Source organism: Myxine glutinosa, chromosome 11 (assembly GCF_964187855.1).
Source record: "Myxine glutinosa chromosome 11, kmMyxGlut1.1, whole genome shotgun sequence".
Classification (NCBI taxonomy): Eukaryota; Metazoa; Chordata; class Myxini; order Myxiniformes; family Myxinidae; genus Myxine; species Myxine glutinosa.
This window is the reverse complement of record NC_136271.1, coordinates 105991295-106010511: the sequence shown is the minus strand read 5'-3', so window position 1 is coordinate 106010511 and position 19217 is coordinate 105991295. Positions and strand designations below refer to the sequence as shown.

The window sequence follows — 19217 nt, the reverse complement described above, 5'->3', positions numbered from 1 at the left end:
AAATTGTAAGTACTGTATTAATAAATCTCCTATCTATGGCTGTTGTGATGTCGCCCTACAAATATAGGTTAAAATCCTTCAGGTAATTTTTTTTTTTTTTTTTTTTTTAACTGTATGAATCAAATTGGTGCCCCTATATATTAACTTTTCTCGAGCATTACTTCATTCCTCCTAAGAACAAGGGTAGACCAGCATGCACACTATTTTTTTTTGAATGTCCCTTCTTTTCTATTGTTTGGCATTTTCTACAAGCTATGGAATGTCCCTTATCAGATTCGGCAATGGTTGCTAGAGTGAGATGTGCATGGAAGAAGTTTCGGGAACCGAGTGGCGTGCTGATGAGGGGAGTGTCATTGAAGCTGAAGGGAAAGGTGTATGCTGCATGTGTGAGAAGTGTTATGATTTATGGGAGCGAGACATGGATAATGAACGTAGAGCAGCAACGAAGGTTGGAAAGGGTGGAAATGCGAATGGTTTGGTGGATGTGCGGAGTATCGTTGAGAGAGAGGAAGACAAATGATGAATTGCGAAAGATGATGGGAATAGAGCCTGTGATTGATGTTGTGAAGAGGAACAGGTTGAGATGGTTTGGTCATGTGTTGAGGAAGGATGAAAGTGACTGGTTGAGAAGAGTGATGGAAATGAATGTAGAAGGAAGTAGAGGACGGGGAAGACCGAGAAAGACTTGGCCAAAGATGATGGAAGAACAAATGCGGGCAAGGGGGTTAACAAGGAGAGATGCAGAAAATAGGGCAAAATGGAGAAGATTGTCATGGGGACCGCAAGGCTAACCCCCGCTCCAGCAGGGAAAATGGCCTTAAAATGCATGTTGTTGTTGTTGTTGTTGTTGTTGTTGTTTGGAATGTCCCTTCTTTTCTAGAGTTTTCCACATTAGTGGGGGGCTGTACATGGGTAATTTTTTTTTTTTTTTTCATTTCAAATTGATGCAAAAATTTCGTTTTCAGTACCAATTTGAAGGTAAGGGCCTAGAGAACAATTTTGGTTTGAGTGTCAAGCACTCGTATAAAAAACATTTTGTGGAATTTTTTCTCCTCATGGAGGAATTTGCAACTATCGTCGACATTCCATTCCAAACATCGCCCAGGCTGAAAGAAGTGGCAACGAACTTTGTCTGTGGCCTGTACTCCAATGAGTCAAACGAGGACAATGACGACCTCGTCTGAATGAGGGTGTTCTCACAGAAGATTAGGGACTTGGAGAGAATTCCCCCAATGAGTGATGCTTGGGATCAACATCTCAAAAGGAGTGTCTTCCAAGCGAGCATCTGGACAACAGCCCAAAGGTCCATGATGCTTGTCAACAACCCCACTAATCATGGGTGCAAGGAAGAGGATGGCAAGCTGCTTCCCATTTGGACCTCGCTGCCCCTCGCCAAGGATGTATTCCACCTGGATGTGAAGTGCACTTGCACAAGTACCTGCGCTCTGTGCAAGTGCATGAGGGCAAAGTTGAAGTGCACACGTCTGTGCACATGTGAGAAGTAGCTGGACCAGAACAATTTCCAATACTGACATGGTCGATTTGTTAGCCACTTTCTTATTAAAACTATTGTTCAAGGAGTTATTCAAGCAATTGTCTAAGCAGTTACTCACCACAATATTGTAGCACAGTTAAAAGATAAATAAAAATGCATTGGGTCCGAGTATAATTGTCATTTTTTTTGTTTTTTTTAAAACATGTTTCAGCTTACCGGCCTATGACCCTTGGTCTTGTTTTTTGTGGATATGCGCCGATGCCGGCGAAATTATTGCTTCTGTGGGCAATATGCTTGAAATACGAGTTGCTACTCATGATCCTGAATCCATACATACCTCAGATGTTCAGATCGGATCATCCAATCAAAAGTTATAACAGTTTCCATATTTCGCATAGGCCGGTGGGGGATCGGGAACCCCCCACGTCCCCAGAAGCCCCATTTTTGATCTGAGTGCTTGACACTCGAACCAAAATTGTTCTAAAGGCCCTTACCTTCAAATTGGTACTGAAAACGAAACTTTTGCATCAATTTGAAATGACTGAGCGTCCGGGAACCCCACTACATGGCACATACCATATAAAAGCACCGTTACTATGCTCCTGGCATTTGCCCCGAGAATGTCCCTTCTTTTCTAGTTTACCACATGGTACATGCCACATAAAGGGGTCTTTTATATGCCCCTGGCATTTTTCCAAGAATTACTACTGGAGTCGAAATTTTTCGATCAACTTTTTGGGAATCGCCCCTATGAGCCAAACAAAAATAGGATTGTGGGTCCGCAGACTCACCTGGATCAGGAGCAACAGTCGTTCAAACCCCCCCGCAGACTCCCTCAGACCCTGATATTTTTTATGCCATGAACAAACTTTGGTAAATCACGGGCGACAAAGATTGTGAAAAAGTTTCATTGAAATTGTGTGTGTAGTTTCAGAGAAGAGAGCAAATACCTATGTTAGGTGGTCACCCCCTCTTTTCCCCTTAACCCTCTTTAATGTGCTCAGATTTCGATGCGGTCAATACAACTTCGTTAGGCATCAGATATGAAACTTCTAGCCAATTTCATCAAAATTGGGTGTGTAGTTTTGGAGAAGAGAGCAAATACCTATTTTGGGTGGGGTCAAACCCCCCCACAGACTACCTTCGACCTTGATTTTTTTTTATGCCGTGAATAAACATTGCTACATCACTGGTGGTGAAGGTTGTGGGCAAGTTTCATCGAAATCATGTGTGGTTTAGGAGAAGAGAGCAAATACCTATTTTTGGGAGGGAGGGAGGGGGGGGCGGTGCAAAACCCCCACAATGAGTGCATTTTTTGATGCGGTCAATACATCTTCGTTGGGCATCGGATGTGAAGCTTGTAGCCAAGTCTCATGAACATCGTGTGTGTAGTTTCTGAGAAGGGAGCAAATACATATGAAGGGAATTTAATTACTGTGTGCACTAAGGGGCCTATCTAAGTGTCTATAGGTGTACGTTGCCATAAGGGACAAAGGAATGGTTACCAGGTCTGACACACAAGGGGTGTTATCTTATTCCCTACACTATTTAACACTCGAACATCCTGGTATGTTCACAGGTATACTCTTATCCCAACAAACCGCCTAAAAACACAGAACTTATTACAGGTAGATTCCCTATTGCGACAGTCGAATATCTACCTACACAGATCTATCTGGCTCTAGATATTCCTTTACCTCACCGACATATTTTCGGGGTCAAATCCACCCCTCTCCCGTCCCCCGTAAACCCCCCTAATGAGCGTAGATTTTGAATTTGTTTTGAAAGCCATTAATTAGAACTATTGGCCGATGTATATTCCAAGTGTCAGCTAGTTTCAATGTATAGCCTTTGAGATAGTAGCGCCAACACATTTTGTACAGACAGACGCCAACGTTAATTTGAGGGTTTCTAAATAAAACTCAATAATGCGGAAACGGACGTTGGTGAAATTTGGAACATATTACCTCAACGTACAAAGTGTTTACTCCTGAAATTTGCAGCCAATTCCGTCCAGTAGAAACCGAGAAACGAATTTTCAGTCCCTATGTTAAAACTGCACACAGAGAAACGAGGGGAGGGGTACTTTGTGCCTCATTTGATACTTGGGCTAAGGTTCGTGATAGAGCTGACACACACACTGGCGAGACAAGCACTTAACAAAGCCACTGGGCTTGGGGGAAGTGACGTCACTTCCCGGAATGCTCTGGATACCAGCGACGTCATAACAATGGCGCCGCTTTTCTCACCCTACTCAGGGGGGCATTTCTTCCTCCCCATGGATGCCAACCGATGGGGATTGTTCGTGCTCTATCCTCTTGAAACAAGGAAGCGACATGTACCACTTTTCAAGTCTTTTAGTATGACTTGAACTGGTCCAAACCGGAAGGATGTTTTTTAGGAGACGCCATCTTACTGAATGGCCATTGGCTCCCGACAGGAACTCATCCGCCCTTTGCCAGGTGTTGTTTTTGGTCCCAGCAGGGTGTCAGTCACCCTCCTCACCAGCAAAGCCGGTGAGGGTGTCAGTTTAGTCACCGACATCCCGACCATGCGACAGCTCGCACTGGGTTATATGTTACCAGTGGCAGTCCCAAAAGACTGACACGACTGAATTTCCAACACTTGCTGAAGAAACTCTTTGAAGGGAATGACACATCCATAAAAAAAAATCCGCCGGGTTAAGGGGAGGATATTTGGCCTCCTTCACGCCAAGGCGAGGACTGTCATATTTTGGAACGGGTATTGGAGAGCATTGAAAAGTGCACCAGATTATTTTTGTTTCTAACGATGAGCAGGCAGAGAGAATTTGCCTCCGATTAAGGTGGAGGGAGGAGGCCTGGTTTGTGACTTTGGCCAGATTATTGAAGCTGTGGAGGATTATTACACCAGGCTCTTTGGAAAGCTTCTGGTTGATCATTCTCAGTTGGCCAGTTTCCTCGAGCACCCGGGTAATCTATTGAGTCCCGAACAGCAGAAGAATTTGAAGAAACCAGTGAGCCTGGGAGAACTCTCTTCTGCCCCTGCGTTTTGGGTGTCACCTTGAATAAAAGTCCAGGTGACTGGGGGATAGCTTTTCTCCCCCCCCCCCCCCTCCCCCGTAATTTTATCACAGTGTTTGGCATTTCCTTGGAGATTATCATCAGCAGGTAATGTGGGATTTGGCAACCACTCCCAGGCTTCCAAATTGTACGTGCCATGGTGTGGTGACCCTCGTGCACAAAAAGGGCGAACCGAAAGTATTGTCCAACTGGCGCCGGATTACTTTTATTTCCTTTTTTTTTGTATACAAGATCGAGGCTCGTGTAAGAGCTAACATGAATCACAAAAAGACAAACTGACACAAACATAAGATAAAGGGAGCGGGAGACAAGATGGGGAGAGAGAGAGGGAAGCACACAAGTAGAACATTTGAGAGCAGGGACATCGGGAGATTTTTGGGAGGGTGAGGGCTTGGGGGGAGGAGGTACGGAAGGGGTGGGGGGGGGGGGAGGAAGGGTGGGAGAGGTAAAAAAAAAACACATGGACACTGCTAGTACTTCCAGGAAAGAAGTCGGAATTTCAAAAAAGTGTATCTAGGGTGAATTAACGGGGTTAGAAAAGATCAAGGTTTTGGATGGGGCAAGACAAGAGATGGTGGTGAACAGCTGTTTTAAAGACCTGGAGGGAGGAATGGCTTTAATTTTTTGCGATTTAATTAAATGGGAGCGATTTTGCGAATCAAATTGCGAGGTAATTTTTCGGGGGTTTTCTAAATAAAACTCAAGAATGCATAAACAGACGTTGCTGAAATTTGGAACATATTACCTCGATGTACAAAGCATTTACTACTGCAATCTGCAGCCGATTTCATCCAGTAGAAGACGAGAAACGTATTTTCAGTCCCATGTTAGAGCTGCATCCAGAGAGCATCCCTTATATAAAGGTAGGGGTTGAGTTTCAGGCACCGGCGAGGTGTGCGCATGGTGTCACGGAGGATATTTTTGCACCTGGATCAGATTTGTGCTGTTCTGGGTCGCAAAGTGTCAGACATCCTGGGCCTGCTACGAGAGGCGATCCAGTTTGCGGAGGAGAGGCCTCCCAACGAGCGTCATCGGTTTGGTAGGAGAAAGCTTTTGACTGGGTGTCTCCCAGGTAAAAGATGGACGCTTTGGATCATACTGCTTTGGGCCAAATTTGTTGCATTGGGTTGGCCTTATGTATGGAGAAGTTGAAGTCCATGTTGTGGTCAATGGACATGTTTTGCCCAGGAGCTTTCCCAGTTGCTTCCGGGGTTACGCAGGGCTGCCCGTTGTCACCTGTCTTTTTTTGTCCTTTCCATAGAACCGTTTGCACTGAGGCGACCCATCCTTATCTTTGTTCTGTGTACCCAGAACCCATGGGGAGCACCTAAAGGTGAGCTTGGACATGGACAATGTGTCGGTGTGTTGCCATGTGCAGGCTGGCGGGTCACTGCAAGTGCTTTGAGTTTGGCCTTATTTTACAAGGTCAACTCCAGAAAGAGTGAGGCCGTACACACGAGCAAGATATGTCTCTCTGTGAGCAACAACGAGGGTCCAGTGGGACCAGTGATGTCTCTTTTTGATGCCCTGACCCCACAGCAAGATGAGAGGAAGGAGAAAGATGGGAAGGTGGGAAAAAGAGGGAGGAGGAGGCAGCTCCCTTGCCTCCTGGCACCCAATACGACTTGTATGGGGTCACGTTGGGTGTCGGGCCCACTGATGTGGGAGTGCAGAACCTGGTTGTTGACCCCGTGGAAAGGTAGAAGAACTGTCTCTTGTGCAAGGAACTTCAATGCTGGAAGTGGAAAATGTGTGCTCCTCGTTTGGATACGATGACATCAAAGAATGGCCAATTGCCAAAAAGTATAGGATGAGGAGCAAAGAAAATGGAAAGCCTCCCCTGGGATCAAGGTTTTGGCTTTTGGCCCCCACGAAGCGAGAGGAAAGGCCCCACGAACCCCTGGGAAAGCCACTAAAGGCCAATGGATCTGTGAGGCCCAAAGCCCTTTTATTTGATCCTTTATCTTGATTTTGCTTTGGTTTGATTTATCCTCCCTTTGGTTTGGAGAATTGGCTCCTCAATGTGTCCTGTGCTTGTATCTTTTTGGTGAGTTGCATATATGTTTATTGTATTAATCGCAGCCAGTTGTGTATTTCCGGTACTTTAAGGAAAAAAGGACTGACATTTTGTCTGGGGTCTCTCTTGTTTCGATAAAAATTACCTTAAATGATGGTGATCCCTTGAATAAAAGGAAAAACTTGCTTTTCAGGCCTTACCCTTCGTTGGTTAAGTTTTTCCCTTTATTTAGTTAGAGGTCGACATCCTTTCTCACGAGGGTGGTGGTGGTGGTTTTTTGTGTTTTGTTGTTTTTAAGTTCAATACCTGTTTCCCTTTGCTTTGGAAAATCTAGTTTGATTTATTAACGTGCGTGTGCGCCATAACTTTTATACAATTTGAGCTTTTGTCATCAAATTTTAAACAAAGCTTTATTATGAGAACATAGAGAAGGCAAATTAATAAATTTGTCAAAAGGTCAAAGGTCAGCATCACCTAAAATCGTCAATTTTCATCCAATTGCCCTGAAATTTCAATTTACTAACTGAGCCTTGTCATCAAATTTTCAACAAAGCTTAATTATGAGAATATGGAGAAGACAAATTAATAACTCGGTCAAAGGTGAGCGTCACATAAAATCGTCAATTTTCATCCAATTGGCCTGAAAATTTTAAAATTAGCATATTGGGTCACTGAATTGGTTCACCAATCGAAAGGTAGAATTATTTTTTGATCAAAAGGTTAAGGTTGCATAAAATCGTCAATTTTCATTTAATTTCATCTTTTTTCTGTACATTTGATATACTGAAGAAGAAGAAGAAGAAGTGGAAGAAGAGGCAGAAGCAGAAGAAGAAGAGGCAGAGGAAGAGTCCTGAAATCTGAATACAACATGGATGCGGGCGGGCTTTGCATTTTCAGATGTTTTCTTGTATTCTTATCATTGTCATTCGTTTTATTACTGTTATTGTTGGCTTTTCTTTGTCATTGGTTGCTTATTGATTGTTAATGTTTTTTTTGTTTTTTTGGTGTCGGGTTTTTTTTCTTTGTTTGGATTATTGTTTTGAGTTTTGACTCTTTGTTTCTGGTTTTCTTGATTGTGCACAGATGTGCGTTTTACCTTTAAAAAAAAAAAAAAATTTGATTTAAAAAAGACCGGCTCTGGGTTCGAACCGTCGACCTCTCAGATTCAGAGCGGATGTTCTCACCATTACGCCACCGAGATTGCTTTCACCCCCGTAATTGGATACGAAGAATGCGAGCGGTGACTTCTGTTGGGGGTCTCAAGATGGCGGCGCATTGACCTCAGTTGTCTGCTCTGACAGCGAATGCAGTTAGGATATAAATCAATTTGTCCCGCAAAAAAGTGAATATGGCCCAGCAGAAATATATTTTTTCTTCAAACAGGCATTAAACAACGTGTACTTGAAAATAAAGATGGCGTATTAAAATGAATATACATTCCCCACAACCGGGCTTTTCCACAAAATATCGTTCGTCATTTTAAATTAGTTATACCGTACCAATGTGCTCATTTTCTCGTCTTATTTTAACAACAATCAAATTAAACAAAAGGAATAAATCCCATATCGCGAGACTTTTTCATGCATATCGCGAGACTTTTTCATGCATATCGCGAGACTTTTTCATGCATATCGCGAGACTTTTTCATGCATATCGCGAGACTTTTTCATGCATATCGCGAGACTTTACTGTTTTGCGCGGTCTCAGCACACCTCTCGCGATATTTTGGGGAAAACTTCCTTTCGTTGCCGAGAGAAGGTAAATGGCGTCTTGTGTTACTTTTTGGTGTTCGCACTTGGATCATCCGTCGTCATCCTCGGCGCGAGTCGTATTTTATTGCTCTGTTCCTCAGGTTTATCTTGTGGAATAAATTTTTGTGTCCGTCGCAGTCGTTTTTGTGAGCGTACGAAAGAGCTTATTGTTAATATCGAACCTTGAGGTAAAGAGAGTGCGCCGAACACGCGAGTCTCGTAAGCCACGTCTCGTAAGCCACGTAAGCCAGGTAATGCACTCGTAAGCCACGGCTTGCAGTTGCAGGCTTGGTCTTTCGTCGGAACGATCACAGCTTCGAGTCTGGGGATATTATTAGGCCTTGGTACTGTAGGTGAGAACCCTCCGTTACCAATACCTGCAGTGGTGTGTTGGTCCCTCGTTGTGTAAGTACAAGTGTGCAACAGGACAGTGGAGACGCAGCTGGGAGAGGGTTTCGGTATGTATCGAGGGGTTTGAATAAAGGAGAAAATATAACCAAATGTGGGTAGGCCATGTGTCAAAAAGTACATGTACATGGTCCATCGTGGACCAATTTGGTGAGGCGTATCTTTTATTTCTCTCGTACATGTAAAGTGCAATTGTTGTTTTGAGGTTTTGTTCCTATTAGTGAGCAGCACTACATAGAACTTGGTATTTGTCTTGAATATAGAGAGCACTTCACCATGTAATTGATTTATTATGCACAAATCCGGTGCCTTTGCTGCAGAACTGGCAAAATGGCTCCACGCAAAGGAAAAGAGAAGAAAGAAGAGCAGATGATCAGTCTTGGTCCACAGGTGGCTGAGGGTGAAAACGTCTTCGGTGTGGCTCACATTTTCGCCTCCTTCAATGATACCTTCGTGCACGTTACAGACCTTTCTGGAAAGTGAGTGCGTGTTTAAAAAAAAGAAAGAAAGAAAGAAAAATGAGGTAAAGGTAAAGAGGCGTACACAGGACGTGTCAGGCAGGCTTCGGGGTACATGACTGGCGAGGGCCAGACGAGTGGGAGGTTGTGCTCTTGCAAACTACTATATCGGGATAAAAAAGGTAGTTTGAGTATTCTCATTGACATTATAATTTTGCAATGAAGCGTTCAAATCTATTCTCCAACAAGTATTCACTGCTCTGATGGTGGTGGTTTCCTTGAAATGTCCATCTTAAACTGTCCCCTCCCCTTTGCCCTGGACAAGCCACAACACACACACTAACCTCGTGGAAGTACACGCGCTCCATATAACAAGGCTCAAAACGAGAATGGCACTTGGCAGAGCGCATATCTCCACCAGGCTAAACAACTTAGGCCAAGTTAAAAAAAAAAAAAAAATGTTTCTCGTCCGGACCTTTTTGAAAAAAGGGGGAGGGAGGCCCTTACTATTTACTATTTTCATTTTTTTTGCTATTTTTTTCCAAGATGGCTGCCATGAATTTAATGACCACTGTGGCCGACTTAAAGACTCTATAGTTTGTCCAATGTAATGTGAAACATGCCAGTGTTGATTGTTACCGAAAGGCCTGCAATTTCATTTCCAAATTAGCAAATAAATATATGTTTTAACTGAAATGGCATATGAATAGAATCGATCAATGGAACACGTCATGTGTTACACCGGACAAACTATATTTGAATAAAACAAAAAAGAAACGATGACAATGTTTAAATTTGGTATGTGTCCTTGTTTACTATAAATACACAATAATACACTAATAGTACAAGAATTGTTCATATTGGGGACTACTCAGAGAACAGACCAAAAGATTGATGAAATCCTAAAAAACAACTACTGTAGTTTCATTGGAAGGCTGATCCTTACACACGAATATCGTCATATTCCCTACTCAAATTTGTACCATTAAAAGTATGAAATGCAAGATTTTTACACGTAAATTGCACTTGCCCAATGCACAACCGCTGCGTCTTTAGCACAAAGTGTCTGCGTTAAGCCTAGCATGTATTAACCAGGAAGTTCCGTTAGAGGGCGAGATCCATAATGGTTCAGATCATCAATGCACAAGATACGATCAGCAAACGCCGGGAAACGGCAAGTTTTAGACCGAGTTTCTTCGCAAAACGATGTAAAAAAAAAACAAGTATATATTTAAAAAAAAATAGTATTAAATAGTAAATAAAAGTAGGCGGCGACCAAAAAGGAAGCAGGCGGGGACGAGAAACTTTTTTTTTTTTTACTTGGCCTTACGCTTTGTATCAAAACTGATCGGCCAGATCTGGATCTGGATCTTCACCAAAATTGAATTGACTTGTTCTTGTCGTCTAACCAACTGATCCACCTAGTTCTGTGATAACCCGTCCACAACCTTGTGAAATATCATGCTGTATGTCGTTTTTGGAGCCTGGTGTTGGGCTAGCAGCTTGGGTGCCAGCTTAGGATCCTGGGTTCAAATCCAGGTCGATCGCTGAATTAACGCCAGGGGGGTTGACTCAACCTGTCATCCTTCCGAGGTCGGCAAATTGAGTACCAGCTCACTGGTAATTCCCTGTTTGTCGTAAAAGGCGGCAAAAAGGGTTGGCGGCAGGAAGGGCATCCGGCCGTAAAACATTGCTTCAAAAAGGGGACCAACAAAAACAACAACAACCACGGTGCCCGAAAAAGGCCAACCCCCACTTTGCGGGGAAAAATGGCCTCTAAAGGTGTTTTTTAAATTTTTTATATGTCGTTTTTGGCCCTATCCTCTCAATTATGAAAAATCGCGTGTTGGGATCTTCACCAAAAATCTAATCGATTCGTCTTTGTCACACACCAAACCTGTCCACCAGATTTAGTCCGAATCCATCCACAATTGTTTGAGATGTAGTGCTCGTAGACAAATATATAGACAGGTGGGTGAAAACATAATCTTGAAATATGAAAACATGAAACATTGAAAAAAATCTCGCGATAAGGGATTTATTCCATAATCAATAAATGATTTTTAAAATTAAGGGCCATTTTCTGTTTTTGGAGCTCCTTTTCCACATTCACTAACTGTTACGTTTTCCACATTCACTAACTCTGTTAGGTGATACAGTAACATTAAGTTCTGTATTTGTTTTTTGTTTTTAGGGTTTTATCATTTTTATTGACTTTTTGCAGTTTTACAAATGGATAGCAATGACATTTTAAACTTTCAATGGCTTTGATGACTATTAACTTTGTAGTTTCAATACCCGACGTGCACGTTGCGCCACTGCAGGCCTTGCCGTGTATATGCTACCTCCTGTCACTGGTTTGTTGCATCCCAATCCAGCATCCACGCATTTACAGCGCTTTCTTTGGAAATGGGCTTCTTTTTCTTCAAGATAGAGAAGGTTGATGTACCTGTCTTTTTTTCAGAGGTTGAGCTTGAAGGCGCTTTTGAAGTTTCTGTAGTGCCCGTGGATTACGCAGGTGTTGATCGAATCAGAAAGCGCTCTCGTGATGGCGAATCCAGAATGCGCCATACTTTAATGTAAAATGCGAGACACTGTATTGTAGCCCCCAACCAGACCACTGCGCTCCAGGACTGTGCTGCGAGAGATCATAGCAGGACAGCCTTATTCACCAGAGAAGCTGCAAAGCAAGTGCAAATGTGCTTGCGCGACTCTTTATTGTTTATGCTGAGTGTGGTAAATAAACAAGATGGCCGCACCCACGAGCAGCTCGCTAGTGATCGTTCGTGATGCAGGGAACGGAAAATAGACCACAGACTTAGTAAACCTGTTTGGATGCTCTTGAAGTTGCCATAGCGCATGCTGATATTTACGGGGACAACCTTTCTCTCATTATTTAATTTTTTCATCCCCGGCTGATTTTTTTTCAAGGGCTATTTTGGATCTTTAGAGGGTGATTTTACCCGCCGACCTCCATGTATTTGAGCCTTGCAATTATAATCTATTGTAGACTGGGAATGCCTTGATTGCCGTTGCCACCGAAGGTAGACGGAGGTTATGTATTCACCCCTGTTTCTTTGCTTGTCTGTGAGCAGGATATCTCAAAGTTATGGACGGATTCGGATTAAACTTGGGGGATGAGTTGGGTAGGTGACAAGAACAAGCTGATTCGATTTTGGTTGAGGTCTGGAGGCAGATCCGGCCTATCAAAGAGATACAACAACAAACAACAACAGGCATTTTAAGGCCATTTTCCCTGCAAGAGTGGGAGTTGTTAGCCTTGCAGCCTTGCGGTCCCCATGACAATCTTCTCCATTTTGCCATATTTTGTGCATCTCTCCTTGTTAACCCCCTTGCCCGCATTTCTTCTTCCACCATCTTCAGCCAAGTCTTTCTCGGTCTTCCCCGTCCTCTACTTCCTTCTACATTCATTTCCATCACTCTTCTCAACCAGTCACTTTCATCCTTCCTCAACACATGACCAAACCATCTCAACCTGTTCCTCTTCACAGCATCAATCACAGGCTCTATTCCCATCATCTTTCGCAATTCATCATTTGTCTTCCTCTCAACGATCTCAACAGCCCTGGTGTTGGGCTAACGGCTAGGGTGCCAGCTTAGGATCCTAGGATCCTGGGTTCGAATCTCGGTCGATCGCTGAATTAACGCCAGGGGGGTTGACTCAGCCTGTCATCCTTCTGAGGTTGGCTAATTGAGTACCAGTTCACTGGTAATTCCCTGTGTGTCGTTAAAGGCGGCAAAAAGGGTTGGCGTCAGGAAGGGCATCCGGCCGTAAAACATTGCTTCAAAAAGGGGACCAAAAAACAACAACCACGGTTCCCAAAAAAGGCCAACCCCCGCTTGCGGGGAAAAATGGCCTCTAAAGGTGGTTTGTTTTTTTTCTCTCAACGATACTCCACACATCCACCGAACCATTCACATTTCCACCCTTTCCAGCCTTCGTTGCTGCTCTTCGTTCATTACCCATGTCTCGCTCCCATAAATCATAACACTTCTCACACATGCAGCATACACCTTTCCCTTCAGCTTCAACGACACTCCCCTCCTCGTCAGCACGCCACTCAGTTCCAGAAACTTCTTCCATGCACATCTCACTCTAGCAACCGTTGCCGAGTCTGATCCACCTTCTCCATTCAGCATGTCTCCGAGGTAACAAAATGTTTTCACACCTTCCAGCTTCATGCCGTCTCCAAGATTCAACTCAACATTTCCTCCATCTGCAGCTCCCTCTGTGCACACCTTACATTTGAATGTAGCTGCCACACTGGTTAATGACCCTCTCAGACCACTACATTTTTGATGAACCCACTCAGCGTACATTGTACATTGAATGGAGTTCACTCCGACACCCTTCCTGCACACAGCACAGGGCCACTTCCCAGTTCTTTCCACCTCACCACATGCTTTACCACTTGCCATCACCTATCAAAGGGATACAAAACATAAACTGTTCAGCCTTGCGATGGCATGCAGGATGCACTTTCCGATTGCCATTCTAATTTTGATATGTATATTCGACTCGGAGCTCTACCTTTTGGCAGTTATCCCTGGTCTTTTCTTTGACGTTTTATCAATTAGCTGTGACCTACCTAGTTCAAGGTACAACCAAACCACACATTTCCCATTAGTAGAAGTATAAACCAGGATGACCCATCAGGTTTGGAATCTGCTAATTTGCTAATCTGGTGAGTCGAGGCACTTGACTACACTTGCGGCCTGAATTGTGCGACAGCTCCAGGAGTCCCTGGCAGCATATCTTGCTGCTGGAAGCGATTGTGACAAGGATTGTCCTCATAAACCTGGCCTTTTGCTTTATGATGTCGCCAAGGAGAGTTGAAACTTCATGATGTCGCTGATGCAGTGCCTCCTGTAAGTTAAGAGCAGGAATTTGGAATTTGGCTCGGGTGCCGGCGATAGCTCACCTTGCAATTACGTGGGTAGCAAATTTCACAAATTTGTTTTCGCAAAAACCACGAATTCATGAATGACATTGTGGGATCTTTAATGTTCACCAATGAATGCTGGCAGATGGGATGCCAGTGTAACATGCATCTGAGCGACGGCACACACATTGATGAATCGCCCTGCCTGTGCAGTTCATAACCCTCGTCAAGATTTCAATACAGGCTGTACCGCTCCAAGATGAGTGCGTCTATGTGTAGACAATACCCTAATCTGCCAGCCCATTGCAATCTTTTAAACGATATAATTATTTTACTAAATGAATGCAGCGATTGTTATGTGAACGTAATACAATACCTCAACCGCCCCCTCTCTGCCTCCTTCCCCCATTTGCCGACGAGCTGATGTGCCTCGTTGGAATCGTAGATTGCTGACAGCAATTCCTTGTGGTGCCCTTACCTTTATTGCAGAGAAACCATATGCCGTGTCACGGGCGGGATGAAGGTGAAAGCTGACAGAGACGAGTCATCCCCATATGCTGCCATGCTCGCTGCACAGGATGTTGCCGCACGCTGCAAGGAACTTGGCATCACTGCCCTGCATGTCCGCTTGCGTGCCACAGGAGGAAACCGGTGGGCTTTCTTTGATCCCTTTTTCATCCTCCTTGCAGAACTACTTGCTGAACACTTGTTTGTTGAACTTCTTGCTCTTTATTTTTGTCTAGCTTGTGCCACAAATATTACTTTTATATTTATCAAAAGCTAATGGAGGAACTTGTACACACATTGCATGCAAAGACAGATATTGGGAGACGTCAATATACGTTCACCCGAATTAGAACTTCAGTAGACAATGGACAAATGTATGACATATGGGATTTGAACCTGGGTTCCCTCCTTCGTGAGCATGGGGTTCATGCAATAGGATTAACAGAACCAATGAAAAATAACAAATTGCCTCCATAACGCGTTCCTCGAGGCATCCAGGGCATTTTTGGACATCCTGAGGTACTGAATATATTGAATAAAAGGGTAACGCACACCTGAGTATGCTCTTCATGAACCAATGCCACACTTTAGGAGTCAGTGGAATAATATAGACTATTCGCGGGGGATACGTTCCTGGAAAATCCACGAATAGCGAAACCCGCGAATAGCAGGGCATTGTTTCAATGGAAAAAGGGGGGATATGTTCGCGAATGGCGAGGCAAATCCCGCGAATGTCGACGATAAATCAGCGAAGGTTTTATAAATACCGTATGTGAAGCTAACAGCTCGTGGAGAGGGAGGGGGGGGGGGGAATTGTGCCCTGAAAAACCGCGAATTTGTGGAACACTGTTGTGAATAGGAAAAAAAACAACTGCGGATTCACGAAACACGGCTGCGAATATGGGGAAAAAAAAAACTGCGAATTTGTGGGACATTTTCCAACGAATAGAAAAACAGGTCGCATTTTATCACCCGTGAATAGCAGAACCGCGAATAGTTGGGTCTGACAGTATTCATAGTTTATTCACTATTGTCTTTTGATAAAGTTTTACAATATTGCAAAGCCAAACTGTGATGAGCTGAAGACCGAGCAATCATCAACCATCAAACTATGCCTCTGGCTCACACTGTAGCTAGGATTTGGAACTGATTGAGAGTCTGACCCGAGAATATAATGTCTTTGCTTGCGTACCACTATTACATTGAGAATACTTGTGACGTATTTGCTTCTGAGCTGTCTAATCTGGGTTTGAATCTCATCTCAGCAATAAATTGTCAGTGGTGTTTCTTATGCAGGGTGAGTTATGCCGTGCCTTGGGTGGCTGTTAAGCCGGAGGACCGGTCTACCAGCACTGGTGCTTGGTAGATGTTAAATATCCCACAGTGTCCTTCTCAAAGAGTAGTCAAGTTATTGCCATCAACCTGAACAAATTGCAAGTCCCAACGCCGATTGCTGGGAGAGCAACTGCCAAGCCCAACTCGGTGTGGCCAAACCACACCTGGCATGATCCTTGGCAGGAGACTGCTTGAGCAGCACCGACACTGTAGAAGATGCTACATTAATGATGATTATATGGGGTTTGAATCTGGGTTCTCTTCATGAGCCGGGGTTATTTGCGACCGCCAGTATTCTTGTTAGCATGAACTGGACCTTTCGCATTAATTCCCAGTGGACAAAATAAGATCATTTTGGGAATGTTGTGCAATTTATTTTGGCTCTGTGGTAAAAGGATGATTTGCATCCTGTAAATGTGGAAATAATGGAATGAAGACATGTTTATGCTGAACATTGTATATTGAGCGAAGGTATATATTGGTTACTATGAACATTGTATCCAGTTCCGTATAAACATGTATGTACCTTTGCTCGGTATAAACATGCACAGTGCCGATAGAAAGTCAAACACCCCCTTTCGTTGCCTTAATGCCTGGAATTCAATTGTATTAAATCGGACTTTTTCCACCTTTATTTACACATCGTAACCCACAACTTCCAAATGAACAAATTCTACAAATTTCAGGAAATTAATTAAAAATACAAAACTAGAATATCTTGGTTGGATAAGTGTCCATCTCCCTTATAATTGCAAATGTAAATTAGCTCAGGTGTAACTAATCAACTTCAAAATCACACACCCATTTAATTGGCCTCCAGCTGTATTACATTATAGTGATTCTGATTATTTCAGAATAAAATCAGCTGTTCCTGTAGGTTTCCTCTCCTGGGTAGTGCATTTCACAGCCTACACTCAACCATGAGCATCAAGGAGTTCTCAAAATACCTCCGGGATAATGGTATGGAAAGGCACAGATCATTGGATGGGTATAAAAATATTTCAAAGGCCTTGAATAGCTCTTGGAGCACAGTCAACACAATCATCAAGACGTGGAAGGCATATGGTACCACCAAAACCTGCCCAGATCGAGGCTGTCCCTCCAATCTGGATGACCCAGCAAGGAGGACACTGATCAGAGAGGCCACCAAGAGGCCAATGGCAACTTTGAAAGAGCTACAGGCCTTTATGGCAAAGATTGGTCACTGTGTGCATGTGACAACAATATCCCAAGCACTCAAGTCTGGCTTGTATGGTAAGGTGGCAGGAAGGAAGCCAGTTCTCTCGGAACCGACCAAAAGGCTCACCTTGAGTCCCATTTGAGGTATGCAAAAACACGAGATTCTGAAGGTATGTGGCAAAAAAGTTTTTTGGTCTGGTAAGACCAAGATGGAACTTTTTGGCCTAAATGCAAAACGGTACATTTGGCACAAATCCAATACAGTACATCACCCAAAGAACAACATCTCTACTGTGAAGCATGGTGGTGGCAGCATCATGTTATGGGGATGTTTATCATCAGCTGGGACTGGGACACTTGTCAGGGTAGAAGGGAGAGTGGATGGAGCAAAACACAGAAAAATCCTTATAGGAAAACCTGCTGCCCTCTACAAAAAAGCTGAAATTGGGACGGAAGTTCACCTTTCAGCATGACAACGACATCCGAAGCACACAACCAAAGCTACAATGGAGTGGCTAAGCAACAAAAAGATAAATGTCCTTCAGTGGCCCAGTCAGAGCCCCGACGTAAATCCATTCGAAAATCTGTGGCATTACTTGAATATTGCTGTCCATCGTCGTTCCCCACACAACTTGACTGAGCTTGAACAGTTTTGTACAGAAGAATGGGCAAATATTGCCCAATCTGGGTGTGCAAAGTCAGTAGAGACCTATCCTAACAGACTCACAGCTGTAATTGCTGTCAAAGGTGCTTTCACCAAGTATTAACTCAGGGGGTGAACACTCATCCAACGAAGATATTCTAGTTTTGTATTTTTCATTAATTTTCTGAAATTTGTCGAATTTGTTTTTCACTTGGAAGTTTTGGGTTACAATGTGTAAATAAAGGTGGAAAAAGTCTGATTTAATGCAATTTCATTCCAGGCTATAAGGAAACAAAAGGTGACATTTTTGAATGGGGGTTAGACTTTCTATCGGCACTGTATGTACCTTCAGTCAGTTTAAACGTGTATGTACCTTTGCTCAGTATCAACATGTATGAACCTTCACTCGGTTTTACACAGAACATTGAATACTGAGTGAAGGTTCATTTCAGGAGTACAGTGCCGATAGCAGGAGTTTTTAAAATGAGTTTGTAATGGAAATGCCAACTGCTTGCCTTCTCAAACGGACTCTTGTTTGGAGTAGTCTTGCTCTGCACTATTATATAGTTTAAACATAAGAAGCATTAAAAATATTGTGGTGTTTTCATGAAATCTCCAAGATATTGAATGTGAAGACAAAGTGAAGAAGGATTGGAAGGAAAGTTGAAAGTGGGAGGTGGTGGGTGTGGGTATTGGATGGTAGGAGGCAGGCATGATAGTACATCCCTCAATGTGTACATTGTGAATGAGACGATCTGTAATTGCTTCTAATGTTTATTGTGGCACCTCGAATCACCCCACACCTCATCCTCTTCATTCATTACTTATTTTCACCTCAGCACCAAGACTCCTGGCCCGGGTGCTCAGTCTGCTCTCCGTGCCCTGGCTCGCTCGGGGATGAAGATTGGCCGGATTGGTAAGGAAATTAACACGAAGTGATTGGTGTACAAGTGATGAGTCAGAGATTTAATTATTTATTTTTGGAAAATAACCAGTGATGTGTATTTTTGAAACAGATTATTTTGATCGGCATCCATGAACGTGAAACTCACCTTATTTTATTTCCTCTTCCAGAGGATGTCACTCCAATCCCAACAGACAGCACCCGCAGGAAGGGTGGTCGCCGTGGTCGCCGTCTGTAAAGATCGATCCTATGATTTATCTTTTTACCACCTGTTTGGAAATAGAAGAATAAAAAAGACCAGTATCGACCTTTTGTGATTGTTTATTGTACTAGGGCGTGCCCGTACGTGGGTGCAAAAAAACATGCGTGCAAACAACAACAAAAAAAAACTTTGAAACCACGTGGCAGTAACGACCACAGAACCCCCCCCCCCCTCTATTTACATGAAATGGTTTGGTCCATTCGCAAAGCCAAAGCGAACGGCTTGCGAGTACGGTGACCATACCTTGGGAACCACTTGTCCGATTAATTTCAAACCTTGAAAAGGCACATCC

The 19217-nt window shown here is 43.5% G+C and overlaps 1 protein-coding gene across 4 annotated transcripts; it reads left to right on the top strand.

Annotated features, from left to right (window-relative positions):
• The first annotated feature begins 8287 nt into the window (after positions 1 to 8287).
• Positions 8288 to 18971, top strand: RPS14 (ribosomal protein S14). Of its 4 annotated transcripts, none has more exons than XM_068105071.2 (5): positions 8288 to 8332; positions 9054 to 9212; positions 14585 to 14746; positions 18599 to 18675; positions 18834 to 18971. In XM_068105071.2, the coding sequence occupies exons 2-5, from the start codon at positions 9064 to 9066 to the stop codon at positions 18899 to 18901; spliced, it is 456 nt and encodes a 151-aa protein (XP_067961172.1). In that variant the 5' UTR covers positions 8288 to 8332; positions 9054 to 9063; the 3' UTR covers positions 18902 to 18971. The 4 variants fall into 4 exon arrangements, with proteins under 4 accessions (XP_067961172.1, XP_078643086.1, XP_078643087.1 ...); XM_078786960.1 differs by lacking the exon at positions 8288 to 8332 and adding an exon at positions 8598 to 8783; XM_078786961.1 differs by lacking the exon at positions 8288 to 8332 and adding an exon at positions 8603 to 8678.
• Positions 18972 to 19217: the final 246 nt, after the last annotated feature.